Below are 17068 nucleotides of genomic sequence, written 5' to 3' on the forward strand. Positions count from 1 at the left end.
TTTTTTGTGCCGAATCCAATTTCAACAACTATACGAATTGGGTGATGTGTTATGTTTCACCTCATCTTTTAACACATAATGAACACCTAAAATGGCTCATTATAATTCACTACAAATAAAGAATATACCCATGTATATGCGACTGTCGGAAAATAATATAAAGGATCTTAGCTATATTATAATTCAATACAACTAAAGCATGTTTGTATGTATGTATGTATGTATGTATGTATGTATGGATGGATGTATGTATGTATGTATGCGAAAATAAAATTCACCAAGAGTAGATAGTTGTAGTGAAATTGTTCCTTTGTAGTATTATTATTGGAGTTCTACTATTTTATATAACCATATCTAATTTTGCATCCTATCATGAATCCAAGAAAAGTAGGCTAGTTATAAAGATGATTCACTATGAATCAATCAAATCGCCTTTCTATAATCCAAAACTCACACTTGAAGATCGTGTGAGAAGAACGAATCAAAGATAAGAAACTCACATTTCAGTCTCAAATAATCTGAAAAAAAGATGGCGCCATCTTTTTACAAATCACTTGAGACAACTATAAGATTGTGAGCATGAGACCTTTTGTTCATTGTTCAACAACGATCTTCAAGATAGAATTTTGAGTTGTAGAAAGGAGATTGAAATTGATTCATAGTGTGAATCGTCTTTATAACTAGCCTATGTCTCTTTGGCTCTTGATTGGATGCAAGATGAAGCAATTCCATCGTTCTGTCGTTGCTCGTTCTCCTTTTTTGCCCTTTAAAACTATGGAGAGGAAGAAAGAAATAAGATGCATAAACCAGTTAGATAATTTCCTTTTATAAGCAATTATCTTGTGTCAGAGTTTGTGAGGAGCATCTCTTTAATGAGTAAACTACCAGTTCAACAACTTAGTTGCATACGGTTTGCGTGTGCACAACAGAAACAAAATAAAAATAGGACATAGTATTCGGCACAAAAAAAAAGTAGTAAATTGAGCAAGTCCGACGTTATAAAATTTAAATAGAAAAGTATGTTCTAATGATGGACACTACTGTTTTTACATTAGCACAATACCTAGAATTCAAATTGATGGGTACCTTCGAAATGATGTTTTTAGTTAATCATTAATCATTATTAAGAAAAATAAGAGATATATACCTTTATATTAAGAATAAGAGTGGTAAAGTGGAAAGTGTATAAGTTGTTCGTGCTTAACTGCTGGATATACCAAATCTCATTGTGTTGACACCAACCATATTAGTGTATCATGATTAAGTGATAAATAGAGTAATTAACTATAGTTAGCGATAAAAGTGCATACGAAAGACTGTCATGTATTCAGTGGTTTGGTCTAAACACCAAATGGGGGTAAATTTTTCCCCCAAGGAATGGTGTAACGGTTATGCATGAAATTCCCAGAATGGTTAAGTGGTTGCGCATGAATTCTATCATAAACTGTTTTACATTTGTTTGTCCTGTGTATATGCATAGAAAACATGTCAAATAAGAGGGGTAGAGAAGCATAGAGATCAATCAAAAATATAGTATGATATGTCCAACCATCATATTAGGTAAAACCTAAGTTTCCATGTCCTGAACCTTTAGTTTTCAAACTCTGAGAAAGACTGCAAGATAAGCAACCAAAGTCTAGTTTGGTAAAAACCTAAGTTTCCATGTCCAGCCTAACTTACAACAGGAATTTGTCCGAAATTGTTTCAAGATCAAATGGTATCAAATACCAGATTTAAAGTTCATTGATTTGCCAAATACTTCATTCAGCTTCTCCTTCAGAAGGCTTGACTTCAGCATTGGCTGTTTGAGGTTCGGCTCCTCCTTCAGAAGGCCCCGCTGCATCAGCGTTGGTTGCTGGACGAGGGCACATCACATTCTTGATCACAGAAAAGTAGAAATCAAAATCTGCCTTGTATTTGGAGCAGCTTGCTTCGATCCACTTCTCTGCTACGCTGGTGGGCACACTATCCTGGTTGTCCCGCCCATGCTCTTCAATGGCAGGGCGAATTTCATCATATATGGAATTGAGCTTCAAAGCGGCTTCATTTTTTATCCCCTACATGACCGTATTGGCAGAAGTGTTCAAAAAAATTACAATTAGGTTTTCTCCTTCCGCAAAATGAGCTACTATTTCATCACTAGTTTAACTACCCATACCTGAAACAGCATTTATAAATTGTCAATGAGCCCTCGCAAAGAGAGAAATGTGGAGATTCTCTTCTTTTTTTATGTGGGGAGAGTTGTGTGCGCGTGTGGGGGAGGGGGCATGGATGTTGCAATCATAATGATAACAGTTACTACTTGGAAGCATATTAAAACACATAAAAATGATGCTATCCAACCTGCCAACCTCCCCCCACCCCCTCTTTCAGGTTTTCTCGTTCCCTCTCCTCTCGCAAGTGGTAAAGAATAGATAATGATCCAAATCCACTGAAAAGATGCTAAAAACATTTCCAACTTCGAAGGATTTTCAACAACACATCACCATTCTACATTTTGAAAACTCCTACGCACTACTACAATACCATTACTGATATAAAACAACTGAAAACATAGAAAGAATGCAAGGAAGGGTTCCCCCAGCAAAGGCATCTAGACTGCTTCCAAAATCAGTGAAAACATAGCAGACAGTGTTGCTATGGTCCAACAGAAAAAAAGGACTCAGGCTGAGAAAGGTGGAGGGTTGAGTAATCAGTAAAACTTTGGCATTGTTGAAGTGTGTAGGAGTACAAATATGGCCATCAATATGCTGTGTGTATAACAGAATAGAACTATGTTCCACTGCGAAGCACAAAATTGAAAGAAGTAATATCCATAACAATATATAAAACGAACAAGAGAGAAGATTGAGAGAGAACACATATAATATGGTTGGAGCAAGGAGGCAAATTTGGAGTTACGTTAAAGCTATACTACTCCTTAGAGCACATACTCATAAATCCATAACTTTATCTAAAGAGGAGCTCATCAAGTTAAATGGAGTTGAAACATTAGTCTCTTTGACAAGCCCAGGAAAGAATATGAAAGAAAAAGTCGATAAAGTGGATATTATAGTTCCCTAAACCATGACGTGTGACAAAGAAAAAGGGATCATACCTCGTACTTAGTAACTTCTTCCCGTGCTTCCTTTGATGCAAACATTTCAGCAAAATCGGCATCATTCACTTGCTTACGGTTGGAAGATTTGACCTTTCGCTTGGGAATATGCTGAGACTTCTTCTTTGGTGTTGAACCAGATCCAATATTATAATTTCTAGATGTGCTATTACTTCGGATGCGAGATATTGGATTTGCCTGCTGAAATTGTTGCTGGATATCTATAGGATACAACTGACCCTGCTCATTCACCTCAGTCGTCGTTGCTTTTACTTCGATGCTGCCGGGTGGAGCTGAATAATGGGGTTCCACAGCATTTAGTTCCAACTTGCACGTAGTGTGCTCATTTCCTCCACTAGTTCCACTTCCAGAAATCACTGGAAAAGGTTCATCTTCTGCCGAGTCATAAAGTGGAACTTCCTCCACTGAATATCTGCATTAAGATTAGCCAGATTGAAACAAGTATTCAACAATTAAAAAGAATGCTATAAACGCTGTAGCACCCAACTACAATATCTTCGAGAATTTTCTCCAATAAAAATTTTCTCCAATAAAAATTCTCGAACGTGTTTCATTTTGGTTCAGTGTTGGAGGACTTGAGCTTTACTTTCTAACTGAATAATATAGTTAAGGCAGTTCACTTATTTGTCAACTGTAATAGGAGAAAAATCTTACATTTCATCTGAATATTAACTATGCTTTGTATATTAGCAATCAGTCCCTTATTTTATTTTATTTTGTTGAGAATGGTAAGATTTTATAAACAGAACAATGTTTCATAATTTATCTATCTCTCCAAGGTTTGAATGGTGTCACTGATGTTTCTCTTCTACAGAGAGAATCAAGATGTAGAAGTAATGGAAAGAGATCAGTTCCTGAAGAATTACTGGAGATAAATCTGAAACTTTGAAGATCTAGGACAATATGCTGAATGCCAGACTACTTCAATCTTCTAAGAAAAAACATACAGGTCCAGTCTCCTAGTTGTGAATCCAAAGGTCCACTTCTTTTTCCGTAATTTGAAAGAAAAAAAAAATTCGGGTTTTTTATTGAGTTAACAATAACAATAGGATGAAGAGCACAATTACCACTTTAAAAAAAATTAAAAGAAACAAACAGAAGAAGAAAATAGACGAGGAGAAATTTCCAATTCTAACACAGCTGTACCCACTTTACTTTAATTATGGTTTTCGCTTTCATTGACTTTTACGTTTTAATATCCACTGCCTATTGCATAAAGGTATCAACAGAACAAACCAAATCAAGTTAATAGAACTGGAAGCTCAAGATTTGTAAGAAATACAACAAACAAAGTTGAGCATTACCTGACATCCCCATCTTCCCAAACATGGTTATACTCCTGAGCCAAGATAAAAGGCAACAAAGAATAAGAAAAATGTGATTCACAGACTCGTACCGAATTTAGAAACATCTACTATGCTCTAGAAAACAGAAGAAAGCATATGCCAATAGGATCTCCCCCCTTCTTTGTTATGTTTATCAATATGAGCACTTTTACCGCTTCTTCTTTTTGCTGAGAAAGGTAACATGTTATATATGTAATCAGCACAAAGGCTGTGCTGGGAGTCATATTATTTCTCATTAAATTTCATTTGAAGTACTTAATTCTACTATTTGCATCAGTTGGAATTATAGTTCCTCCTCAGACAATCTCAAATCAACTCTGAAATCTATGATTGGTGTGATTTTTAACACCCCCCCCCCCCCCTAAAATTGTGTATTCAAGGTCTCAGGGTTACAACACAGTGCTCTTGTCCTGAGAGAGAGTGACAATCGGTTTACATGCTAATTCAAAACAGTTCAATACTGAGGCTTATCAGTAATACCCTCAGTCAACCAAGCTCTAATGAGGAAAGGAAGAAGACATTTACTACATAGACTTCCAGTGTGGTGTTCTAAAATCAAACATAATAAGCAAAGAGCATTTATCTTTTATTTTTATTTTTTCCCCGATCAGTGCAATAAGCGTTTATCCTGGATCACTTCCTCTTTTCAGCCTCAAAAGCAACACGCTCTTCATCCTGTAAGAAAATTTAAGGTCCTTATATTGTGGTGCATTTTAGGCCCTTGGATGAAGGGAGGAGATATATGTAAAGAAGGAAAAGGAAAATGACTGGCCGACATCGAGAGCTTCACATTTGGAAGTACAGGATCTTAACAGAAGAAGATGATAACATCTTCACTGAAGCAGAGAAAGAAAAGGAATCATTCTCTTAAGATGTCACAACTCTGCAACAATTTTAATACCCTTCATTAAAGAGCAGACTATGACCAGAAAGAGAGACTGAGTTTGTTAAGATACACCATACTACAACATGTGATTCGCGGATTGTAGTATGTGACTAGAAAATTCAATCTATATGCATAAATCATAAATCTGTTTGTTGTTTGAATTCAGGCAAGAAGGAATAAGTGAAATGATGCTATAAAGGGCATTCTAGATATAACAATTCACAAGAAACCATATGTTACCTGGAATCCTTGAGACTTGGCACCCAGAAATATAGAACAGTTTGCAGCTCCACATAGACAACGAACAGTTGCACCCCCATACCACTCAAAATTATAGTTATATGCCAACTCCGTTCCAACAGATATATCTTGCTTTGCAAATATTCCTACCCTTGTTTCCCCTAACACTGTCCATTTCCTTGTTTCACAATTTGGATGGCTGGGAAATTCAGGAACACAGTATCAGTGCTGTCATTCCAAACCAATTAACCATAATAATATGCCACTGACTGACCAAGATCTGCATGTTATTTCACTTTTTAACAATTTGACAACTGACATTTCAGCACTTACCAAGAATGATTTATGAATCTTGCAAAACTTCCCTTCCGGGTGGCATCAATGAAATAGTTAGCATTCAGAGAAATTATGTACGCATCCTTAAGCCCTGCACAAATCATGCGAAATTGTAGTAGTGATCTGTAGATGCATTGACAACCATCCCCAATGCTGATAACTTACCATGAGCTTCATAAGCCTGAGACCTTTTCTTCGCTTCTTCAGATGATATCACTTCTCCAGAGTATTCAATGATAAACTGTCCAGCCTAATCATGTAAAGAGAGAAGAACAATTGGTTGATTGCGGCTAATTAAGAATAAGCCATAATTACAGTTACTGAGCAAAAGCCTCTGATATATTGCAGAGAACTCAAATTTGATAGGCTCAGCTATGGACATTTTCTCTTCACGTGATCGTCAAGAAAAGAAAATTCTTTTATAAGAAAAGGTAAAAGAAAGAAAAATCTTTTTATATATGCTGAAACTATGCTATAAAAAATTAATTGGTCAGCCGAAAAGAAAATAGGCTGGTTGCTTCAGCAGAATTACCTTTATATTCTCATCAGCTAAAAGACCCCAACCACGCCCTTCAGTCCTGAACAACTTGGTTTTCGCGTATTCACATTTCTGGAATCTCTGTGGATAGAAAGCAAAACACTTCAAAACAATATACCTTAAAATATCTAAAATGACACTCACTCTGTATCTTTCAAATACGGCACTGAGTAGAGTCTCCCATTAGTTATTGAAGCAGTCAACCGCATATAGGGAACTAGAAACTCCTACTTGCAGTAGATGAAAGGATAAATTAAGTGACGAAAGAAAATTCTAAACACGCAAAGAACAAAATGACAAGCAGCAATTATTTTTACTTTTAGGTTTTTGTTTATCAAGGAATAACTAGGTAAAAAACTAGGAGGAATTATGCTATACAGTAACTGCTCGGAACAAAGCAAGTTCAACCAAACAGTGATTCCCAGTACCTCGACATATCTGATAGATGAACCACTAGATTCCAAAGCATCATCTAATCACACTGCGATAAAATAGGAAACCTGCTGTACAAATATAGCGATGCCAGAGTACTTGATAGTTGCATTTTATCACAAAACATCAACCAAACCCAAATATCACACCTTTCCAAAGAATCTTCTTGCTACAACCAAATCTTTAAACAAATGAGTCACTACTTACAGTTATAAAGAGCACACGCTAGGGTGTCACATATGTAACGATAACACGCTTTGCTGCACGAGCATAGGATGAAAATTTTATGCAACTCAGCTTCCTCATATCACACATAAACCTCTAGAATGAGCAACATATGGTGTTTTAAACAGCCAAAAGATGTTTATAATCAAAGGTATGAAACGAGAGAAAAGAAGGGAGAAAATGTTCAGTAGTTAGCGGTTTACAACATACAATAGAGCTCCTTATAGGAGTTTAGCCTACACAAAATAAGGAAGATTTCCTAGTTACATAGATGCCTAATGATAGACTTATAGTACAATAATTAAGAATATTTCATATAAGATTTGGTACAATTAATCCTGTACATATAAGAAAAATATAAACATATTCTAACTATCACAATCAAGTTTATTTTTTGATCAGGCAATCAATAGATCATATGCGCCGCTCTTACCACGTGAATACTTGATTTCTAGAATTTTTTGCTGACAACAAGACTTGATTCGACAAGTTTTCTAGAGTGAAATAACAAGACAGGTTAGTCAACATGAAATATTTACTTGACATGTTAAATAATGTGGCTGTTTATGTGGCAATTGATGGAGACTAGTGATGCGCAATATATTGCTGATGTGGTTGGCGTGATAGCGTCAATGACTCGATCACATGTACTTCTAAATGGTAGCTCATTGACTTCACATGTCTGTCAATAACTGAAGAAATGTGAATTGAACAACTGGTTCGAAATATTAAGGAATTAAGTCTTCCTCAAACCAACCAGAAAAGAAAAAAGTAAAAAAATTCAAGAATAATTTGACATCAGCTGTAAGAAAGGATGTGTGGAATTATCGATCAAAGAATATGAGGGCTACCCCTAACCCTGTATGGGAAGCAATCACTAGTAGGTCAGGACCACAAGCATAAACCTGTATTTTAGAATAGTTTTACAGTACAGAGGTGGCTTGAAGTGGGCAAAACTTACCCAATGGAAGGTGAAAGAAGAGAAGCAACAAATGGACACTCATAAAGCAGTAGATGCAGGAAACAGTTTGCCATAGGCCTCCAATCTGATGGTTCATCTCAAGAGGGTGGGTGACGGAAAAACAAACATGATGGAGGAAGGTAAGACAAAGGTTCAGTTATAGCAGACTTATTTTAAAAAAGGTTTGTTTATCGCAGAAGAAGAACACTTCCAGCCGTCTAGAAGCTCTCTGTTCCAGATTGATATGAAGATCTTGATTTCTTAGTGGCTGATAGGGAGGGAAATGTTTAGAATAATAGCCGGTGATCTACTTGGGTATGAGGAAGAGTCCCATGATGCGCTTAGGAAAAGGTAGCATAAGGACACTGATAAAGAAGAAACATATAGAAGTAAAAGCATGGAAAATTACCAAGACAAGAAACTAGATAAAGCTGTCCCATGAAATAAATGAGGAACAGCATGTTGAAGTGCTTTGAACCTTTGCACACCATGCAGGGAGGAGATGCTTTGACCTTTTTAGGATAATAAGATGGTTTAAAGCTAATTTTAGAAAAAGTTTATGGTAGAATAATTTCAGGATTGGTTGTAGAAATGCTTTTGGCGGTTCTTGGTTGAATAGTTTCAGGACTGCATAAAAGCTTTTCTCAAAATTTGCAGCATTTATTTTTTTCCTTTTTTTGCTTTTTTGATAGTTTTCTAGTTCCAAAGAAGTATTTTTATAAAATCTATACACCCATCCACAAATAATAAACACCAAGGAGAAGCTATGAAAAATGGTGTGACATGGTTTTTTACTTCAGAAGGTAATAATTGTATTAGAATAGCACTAAGAAAGGTAATGGTGTGACATGGCTTTTTTGAGCTTATCATAGAAGTTCTAAAATACCACTACTTTCACTCTCTTTCTCAACACATAATGGTAACACAAATTTGGTGCACTTCCCATAAAATCTGTTGTTAGTTTAGAAATCAGGAAGACCACTGTAAACTGTACTAATAAAGAGAAACATCAGAGAGAATGTTCAACTAATTAACGGAATCATCTAATTTACCTGATTCCTGCAATTCTCACCACAATGACAGTATCCTGGTGTACATTCAGTGCTGGTCAGTACATTCAAGCATCTTTCTCCACATGCACTTTCAGGATCACTGGCATCATACTTGCACTCACAAATAGCGATATCCTCTTCTTTCAGCTTCTTATGTCTGTAAGACAATAGAACATTCCACATTAAAATTGACTTCACTAAATCAAGGTGAACGGATCAAGGTATGCATCTTTTGGGGCACAGGTTTTCTTTCTCTTCTTTATGGTGATTATTTGGGATTCAAGTTAAGGCATCAGAAGCTTCAATCTTGAAAGACAGAAAGCCATAAACCACAAAATGAGCATGTAGGACACGAAAACTTTCTTAGGTATGAAAAAGATATTTATTTCTCTATGACAGAAAGAAATTATGCTTCTCCATTCAATTGAACAAAGAAAAAGATGAAACATAAGCATTATACAACATTAGTTTCGACTCACAGAAAGTTCTTCCCTGTAAGCTTGACCAGATAATCATAAACTGGAGTTCAAATTTCTTCTTCTACTCATTTTCTTGCCATTAGATCCATACTTCCACAGCATCTTGGCACAACATGGAACAGGGTACAATAATTAATCAAAGTTTTTTTTTGGGTCTAGTTTTATCTTACCAGTGAAATAGTATTAAGAACCAATCTCTTTCGTATAGCCACAGTTTCCAGATCTTTGATATCTGGAACTAAGATGTTTGGATCATGACTATAGACAACATACCATTCAAGTGGTACTCATAATTATCAAAAGAAAGAATGCAGCAATTGGCAGGGAGATCATCATTAAAAGAAGCAAAGAAAGGAATTGAGCTCACTTTCGCCCTAAAAACTCATTCTGATTAATATGTATAAATGGCGTTACTCCTTCAGGCAGTTGGACCTTCAAAAAAACAAAAATAATTCACCTTGTCACTTGATATACATGGAATGGCGTACTGTAATGGAAAATCACTTATGTATGAGCAAAGGGGCTGCATTTATTATATTGGCTCCATAAACATTATTATACAGTATTAATCTAGCATATATATGACTGACAATAAACAAATCAAATATCATATAGCTAATTGATTACACAAACAATGTAACCGACGTGTGCATCCATGTTTTGATGGAAGGGCAGATGAAGTAACTCGATAATAAGGTACAATTGAATGCAGCAATGTCACATCAACCAGACAAACCACTAGGATATTCAATATGCCCACTATTTTCATAAGTAAATTTAATTTAAAACAGCAGCACTAAGACAGTGCTGGAACTGTACGATGTGTATGACTATCGCTCCTTTCTTCTGAAAGGGGTCAATATAGTCCCAAAAGAGTGTATAAGTGCTTTATTTTTCATCAACATTTTTCAATATGCCCACTTTTGTCGAGAGAAAGAACCTGGCTTTGTTGAGGAACTACAACTTCCAACTAGTTAGTTAGAAGGCAAGAACGAAGTAGAGTACTCTAGACATGTGTTGACTCAATATCACATGTTTAAATGGTCAATACAAGTTAAAGCAGCAGGGTCTACTAGAAAAAATCGCTGAAAACTACCCAATTTCAAAGATGCACCTTTTTGCCCAATAATATCAAACCCATATAAGTACCTAACAGAACATAATATCCTCAAAATTGTTTCTAATTTTCTTAAATTTATGTCTTCAAATTTTCACATTCGAGCCAATGCCTCGAAACCTTGGTAGGGGTGTGCTGGTATGTTACCAATCTTTTCTCTCTTTTTTTGGTGGATGGGTGTTACCACTTACTATTCTATTTAAAATAGCACAGCTATTGATAGGTATATAGCAGGCTACCAACCGACAATCTCAGGATCCAAATACTAGAAATTTTTATTTATTTATAATTGAGCCGACATGTAGTATATATACATGTTCAAAATGCTGCACTAATCTTATCATCGGTTTGCCGGGTTCAGTCTTCTCGTGATTTCAGCAAGTCCACAGTGTCACACCAAGTCAAGTCCACATCGTCACATGAAAGCATCACATTTCATGTGACGCATAAACGATCTAGAATACTAGGGGAAGAAAAAAATACTAGGTGATTTCTTCCCATCTGCCTAAGCGTTAATGGACAGAGTTACCCGGTACATGTGCTGTTGGGAGGTAGCATATACCAGGTGGAATAGTCGAAGGGCGCACACGCTGGCTGGGCCACCACCACCATCATAAAAAGGAAGAATACATTTGGAATCAATAATTATATCATATAGAAACGGTAAGCTTTAGATCTAAACTCATTCAATCTTTTCCCATTTAACCCAAGGAAAGCTTCGTCGAGACTTGCAAGACTTAAATAGAAATAAATAATCTTTAATTTAAGTTAGAAATGCTAAATAAAGAATAAAAGATGAGTGCATGCATCTAACTTGTCAATGGGTATCTAGATATATCAAATGCCAAAAGGAGTATGGTTCTCAACATTCGAAATCAAACAAGTAAAATCAAACCAAGATAGTTGTTTGAAATGCCCTCCTGCGACGGATCTGATTTTGATTAGATCTACTCGAAGAAGGTAATTCATAAAATTCTAACTCTTGTTTCCTCAAAATTTTCTCTCCAATCTTCGTTTTTCCCTTATTCATTGTTCTTCTTTTCACCGTATACAAAAGGGGCAAGGGGGGTAAAGAGAACGATTTTACAACTCCATCACTTTTTCTACTTTTCTTGTGTTCAGACACAGACAAAATTTGATAGTAGAACAGTGAATCTAGTTTACTAAGCGTCAAAATAGACTGTTCCTTTTTAGAAATATTATTCTAGTGAAAAGTGGTTAAAAAATTAAGATATAACATCAATAGGCCCATTTATGGCTAAACAAGGCAAAGCTACATCATTAAAGTTTCACAACTGGCACTTTCTTAAAGGCATTTAAGAAAATTTTCAGTCTCTTTGCTCTAACAAAATTCACGTACTTTTCTTTTTTTCCATATAAAAATGTCTTTCCTTGAATAGAAAATCCTCCCTCCAACCATTCAAGCTAACAAGTTAATATTGAGTTCTATATCTCATGTGTGATGTAAAACCTTACTAAAGTTCTATAATATAATGAACCATTCCAATGCTTTATTCTGCCTATGATGGTCAGAGGAGCTCAAATCTAAGGTCACAACAAATAATTTGTTATGTTAAACCTTGAAGCTAGGTGCAGCATAGTTGGAAACTTCTCGCTTAGGCGGCACTTCAGTGCAGGCACTAATTGCCACCAAAAGCCTGCACCGGCTCTGTATTGAAAGACCAGCACTAAGTAATAAAAATATAGTTGTCAATGCGATATATTAACCGTTAGTAGTAGCTGAAAATTTTTGTTGTTTATCTTTATAATTATTTTCTGTTGCATCACACAATTCAACATGGTATTAAAATAGACAAAGGTCCTATATTTGAGTTTCATTGCCGCACGCTATCAAAAAGAACTTCCACATGCTTGGATCATAACAAAAAAGAATCAGATCCTCACGTGAAGTGGCATATTGAAGACATAATTAAGTAAATAAAGTATGAACTCCATCTCCCAGAATCAAAACCTGCTCTCTCTGACAGCTTAACTTTATGATAAGATGGTCAGACATGTCGACAATATATACTATGTATTTTCTTTATTTGTGCCTTAGAAAATCTCATGCTCTCATTGCTCTTTGTCTTAAAATCTCCGGCAAATCTTGGCATCTTTCCACATTTTCCACTTTTGACAACATGTCTAAAAGGAAATGCAGACCTACCAATCACGAAAGCTTTATATGAGTATAAAAGTTATTCCATAATTGTATAACTTCGTTAATTTTAAGTAGGTCGACAATAGGAATTTCAACTCTAAGATAATTAATCCTTAAAGGGTATGCTTTTCATAGAATAAGGGTTATTGGTCTAGTAAAGTGTCAAATAAAAGGAAGAGATTAAAGAGGTATTGATTCAATAAAAGTTAAATTGGTTGACCTGAAAATGTATTTTCAAGGTCACGTTGTTAAGAAGATACTGTGAACCTAACTTAACTCCAAAAATTAGCTTACAAGTTGAGAATTGCCTAAAACCATATAATGAGACATAACTCATTCCCTCAATCAATGCTCACACTTAACACCCCTTCCCCAAACATGCACTTTAATATAAAAACCATATTTCTCATGTAAATTAATAAAATCTCAAAATACTTGTCTTATTGTTTAGACGAAAGTCGAGGAGACTTACTTGGTATTTTTATACTCACCCCATTTACCTTCATGGTATAGGTTCAAATATTGCAATGGAGCACTACTACATAGAGCTTTATTGGTGAGCCCCGGCTTAGCCTACTAAGCCATGGAAAAAGTCAAATTCATTCAGGAAAGGTTGAAAACCGCTCAAAGTCGTCAAAAGTCCGATTTGGACAAGCGACATCGAGACTTGGAGTTCATGGAGGGTAACTTGGTATTCTGCAAGGTTTCGCTCATGAACGGTGTTAAGTAGTTTTGCAAGAAAATAGAAAGTAGAGTTCAAGTACATTGGGGGCTCAACATTAGATACACCAAGAATAAGGGTCTACTATAATACCATATTAAGAAATGAACCTTAAGTCTAACTCAAACCCAAAAGCTAATTCGGTAGATGAGAATTGCTGAAACCTTATAAGACAACAACTCATTCTCTCTATCGATGGGTCACTTAACACACACCAAAAGTTTGATCCTAAGTTTTCTTTTTCTATTTTTTTTTTATATAAATAATTGTGGTACCCCGACTAACTTAAGCATACCTAAATTACTAAAATTCATGTTTTGATATTAAAGTAATACCAAACATATTATATTCAAAGTGGAATTCTATCTATATATGGATAGTTTACTGTGCACGGAAAATTTGTGAAAATGTTATTCCATAATACAGAAGATTACTTCAATACTTGACAATTTAGAATCTACCACTACTAAGACTTCTACTTAAACCCTTAACAAATCTTATGACTTTCAATTCAATTTGATTCTCCTTCAGTGAAAATAACACTTGAATTCTCGAGTTGGAACATCAAGTTTACCATGAAGGGCCAACGACTATAATTACTTTAAGCATTAGGAAAGCAAATTGTATGTGCACGTCAGTGTTGTCAAAAACTTCTTTAATGCGCGCTTAAGCCCTCAAGTTAGGTAAAAAATAGGTTGAGCGCTTCATCTCACATCCCTTGGAGTACGGCCCTTCCCCGGATCGTGCATAAATGGGGAATGCTTTGCGCACCGGGCTGCCGGCTTCATCTCACTTAGCCAGCGCTTTAGTGCAGTCACAAGACACTAAATCATATGTCTCATCGTAAATGGGCGATATCCTGAAGAGGCGACATTAAATAATAAAATTCTCACGTAATTGTAAAAAAAGTTTAATTCCTTTGTCCATAGTTTTATTATTCTTCAATTTCATTCTCTATTTTATTCCATGTGTTTTTTTTCGTAAAACTCGTGTTTTTTTGCGCTTAAAGCCCCAACAGACTTCATTGCTTTTTGCGCTTTCTGCCTTTGATAACACTGGCATATACACACATTAGAACTACAACTCTCTTCCACAGTGGTCTCTAGTTCCTCATCAAAGACCACTAGTAATCCAAATATCAAAACAAAGCTTTCAATACAGTACTGCTCTTCTCAAGAAGTTACAGTTAGAGGTAGATTTTAGTCATTTTAACGTGCACAAGCGAAAAGGAAAAGCATGTTCTTCATTCTTTCTAACATTACATCCTCTAAAGAAGGATGAGACAAATTAGAAAAACAAAGGAAAAAAAGAGACGCCTTTTTGAGGTATCAAGTACCAAGGTGAATATTATCTTGTGTTAAATATTGCATGTCCTTCCAGGCTTCACATGATGATGTAAAGAAAATAAGACCACTGCATCTTTCTTTCTAGTTCTAAGATCTCCTTGAATGGATCTTCCTTTATTTCTCTGTTTCCTCATATCTTATTGCTGCTGGGAGCAAGTAGCTTAGAAATACTATAGTTCCTCAAGAACACACAGTCAGTCCATACAAAATCATACTTTAAAGTTTTATAACGGGCTTGAGATTCAGATAACATGAACTTAGGCATACCACATTGCTTTTGTCTTCGTCTGAATTCAGCATCTACGCAACCTCTGATCAGAAATCTGAAAACTCCAAAAACTCAACAACAAAAAAGGTTTCATCAATTTCTTATCCAAGCACAAGATCACACACACATACACACACAAAAAAGGATCACTCGCACACACAAGATAACACACACAGACATACAGGATCACTCACTCACACACAAAAAAAAAAAAAAAAATAGCCATTGATGGGTGTGCTTGTCAACTAAAAATTGTCCATTTTTATGCTACCGGTTCTAGAAATGTAAACTGCCCGCCAAGAAGAAAAAGTTCAATTTTGTTGCTTCTCTTACATATGAATAAACAATTTAGAAAAATCTGAAGTCCCTTCTACCAAGGAAAAAAAGGAGCTTGAAAAACCAAAATAATTCAAACAGCGAAATTTCTCAAAAACATAATTAACCAATGCCTATTTTAGATAAAAATAAGAATTACCCCTTCAACAAAAAATAAAAAGAAAAAAAAAAGTTGACCCATAAAACTCTTTAAAAAACAAAGCAAATTTCTAAAAAACAGGTTACCCAATTGCTGTAAATATTAAAATTCTAGATAAAATCAGAATTACCCCTTCAACAACAAAAAGAACAAGAAAAAAAAGTCTCGACCCAAAACAAAAACCTTTAAAAAAATCAAAGCAAATTTCATAAAGAAAAAGGCTTATTCGGTTCCTTTAAGAAAAATTTCTCAAACACCAGTAAATGTTACAAAAAAAAAAGGAGATAAAATCAGAATTCCCCATTCAACACAGAAAAATCTTGAAAACTAAAACGGGTTAATTAATTCAATGCCTGTAAATATTAAAATTCTAGATAAAATCAGAATTACCACTTCAACGACAAAAATAAAAAGATAAAAAGGAACCTTGACCCATAAAAATCTTTTAAAAAGCAAATTTCTCAAAAACAGGTTTATTCAATGCCTGAAATTTCTCAAACACCAGAAAATGTTATAATTAGATAAAATCCGAATTCCTGATTAATTAATTCAATGTGGATATATAAAAAAGCTAATTTTAAGTACTATACACTAAGGCATGAAATGAGTGCTTCACATATATGTTTAACGTATGAAAGAAAAATGAAGAAAAGAGAGTAAAATTCAGCTAACCTTTGCCGCAGGGTTTACAGGAAGAAGGGTTTTTTCCTGGAACCTGAATCACCATCTTGTATTCTTCTATATATATACAAAAACAGCGAGTGAGTGTGTGTGTATTGTGAGAAAAGCAGAATCAGATTGTGTCACTCACAGCCCAGATTTTCAGACGGTTGGCAAAGGTTTTAAGGTAGCTGACAAAACTTGGGTTTAATGACAGAAATATTTGAAGACTTATAGTTACGACGTCGTTTACGCTTGTCCACGGAACCACCTCTTTTTTTGGGCCTTCTTTTTGATGAGTTCTTTAATTTAAGCATGAATTAAAAATAACATTTTATAGCTACCATATACATAATTACTTCCTATAGTTATTATTCAATTATTATGGTAGTGTATTCGATATATTCGCGCCAGTCCAGTTGTACGCGCATGTATTCACATGTATTCGCGCCATGTATTCATGAATACAGTAACGGCAATCAGCTTTAAAATATGTATGCCCATCTATCTAATAACAAAAATAATATCAATTAGCGTAATACACTCCTAATATAACTCAACAAAATCAATTCTAACATGTCTCATTATCATCCTAGTTAATTAGAATAATTTTTCAGTTGTATATAAATGTTGTATTTAACTTTTGTATTTAGTGTGTTTCAATATTTTTTTATTATTGTTGTATTTCAATATTTATATCTTGTATT

The 17068-nt window shown here is 35.1% G+C and overlaps 1 protein-coding gene across 2 annotated transcripts; it reads right to left on the bottom strand.

The window, feature by feature from the left end:
- Window positions 1–1514: 1514 nt before the first annotated feature.
- On the bottom strand, window positions 1515–16553 carry LOC104110254 (histone-lysine N-methyltransferase ASHH1). 2 transcript variants are annotated; one of them, XM_009619704.4, is made up of 11 exons: window positions 16374–16553; window positions 15226–15281; window positions 9981–10045; window positions 9135–9291; window positions 6459–6545; window positions 6092–6176; window positions 5924–6017; window positions 5591–5789; window positions 4423–4457; window positions 3098–3530; window positions 1515–2057 (listed from the first exon to the last, which is right to left on the bottom strand). In XM_009619704.4, exons 2-11 carry the CDS (start codon window positions 15256–15258, stop codon window positions 1761–1763), a joined length of 1485 nt encoding a protein of 494 aa, XP_009617999.1. In that variant the 5' UTR covers window positions 15259–15281; window positions 16374–16553; the 3' UTR covers window positions 1515–1760. The 2 variants fall into 2 exon arrangements, with proteins under 2 accessions (XP_009617999.1, XP_009618000.1); XM_009619705.4 differs by having other exon boundaries at window positions 15226–15297; window positions 16374–16512.
- Window positions 16554–17068: the final 515 nt, after the last annotated feature.

Source organism: Nicotiana tomentosiformis, chromosome 11, assembly GCF_000390325.3.
Source record: "Nicotiana tomentosiformis chromosome 11, ASM39032v3, whole genome shotgun sequence".
Taxonomy (NCBI): domain Eukaryota; kingdom Viridiplantae; phylum Streptophyta; class Magnoliopsida; order Solanales; family Solanaceae; genus Nicotiana; species Nicotiana tomentosiformis.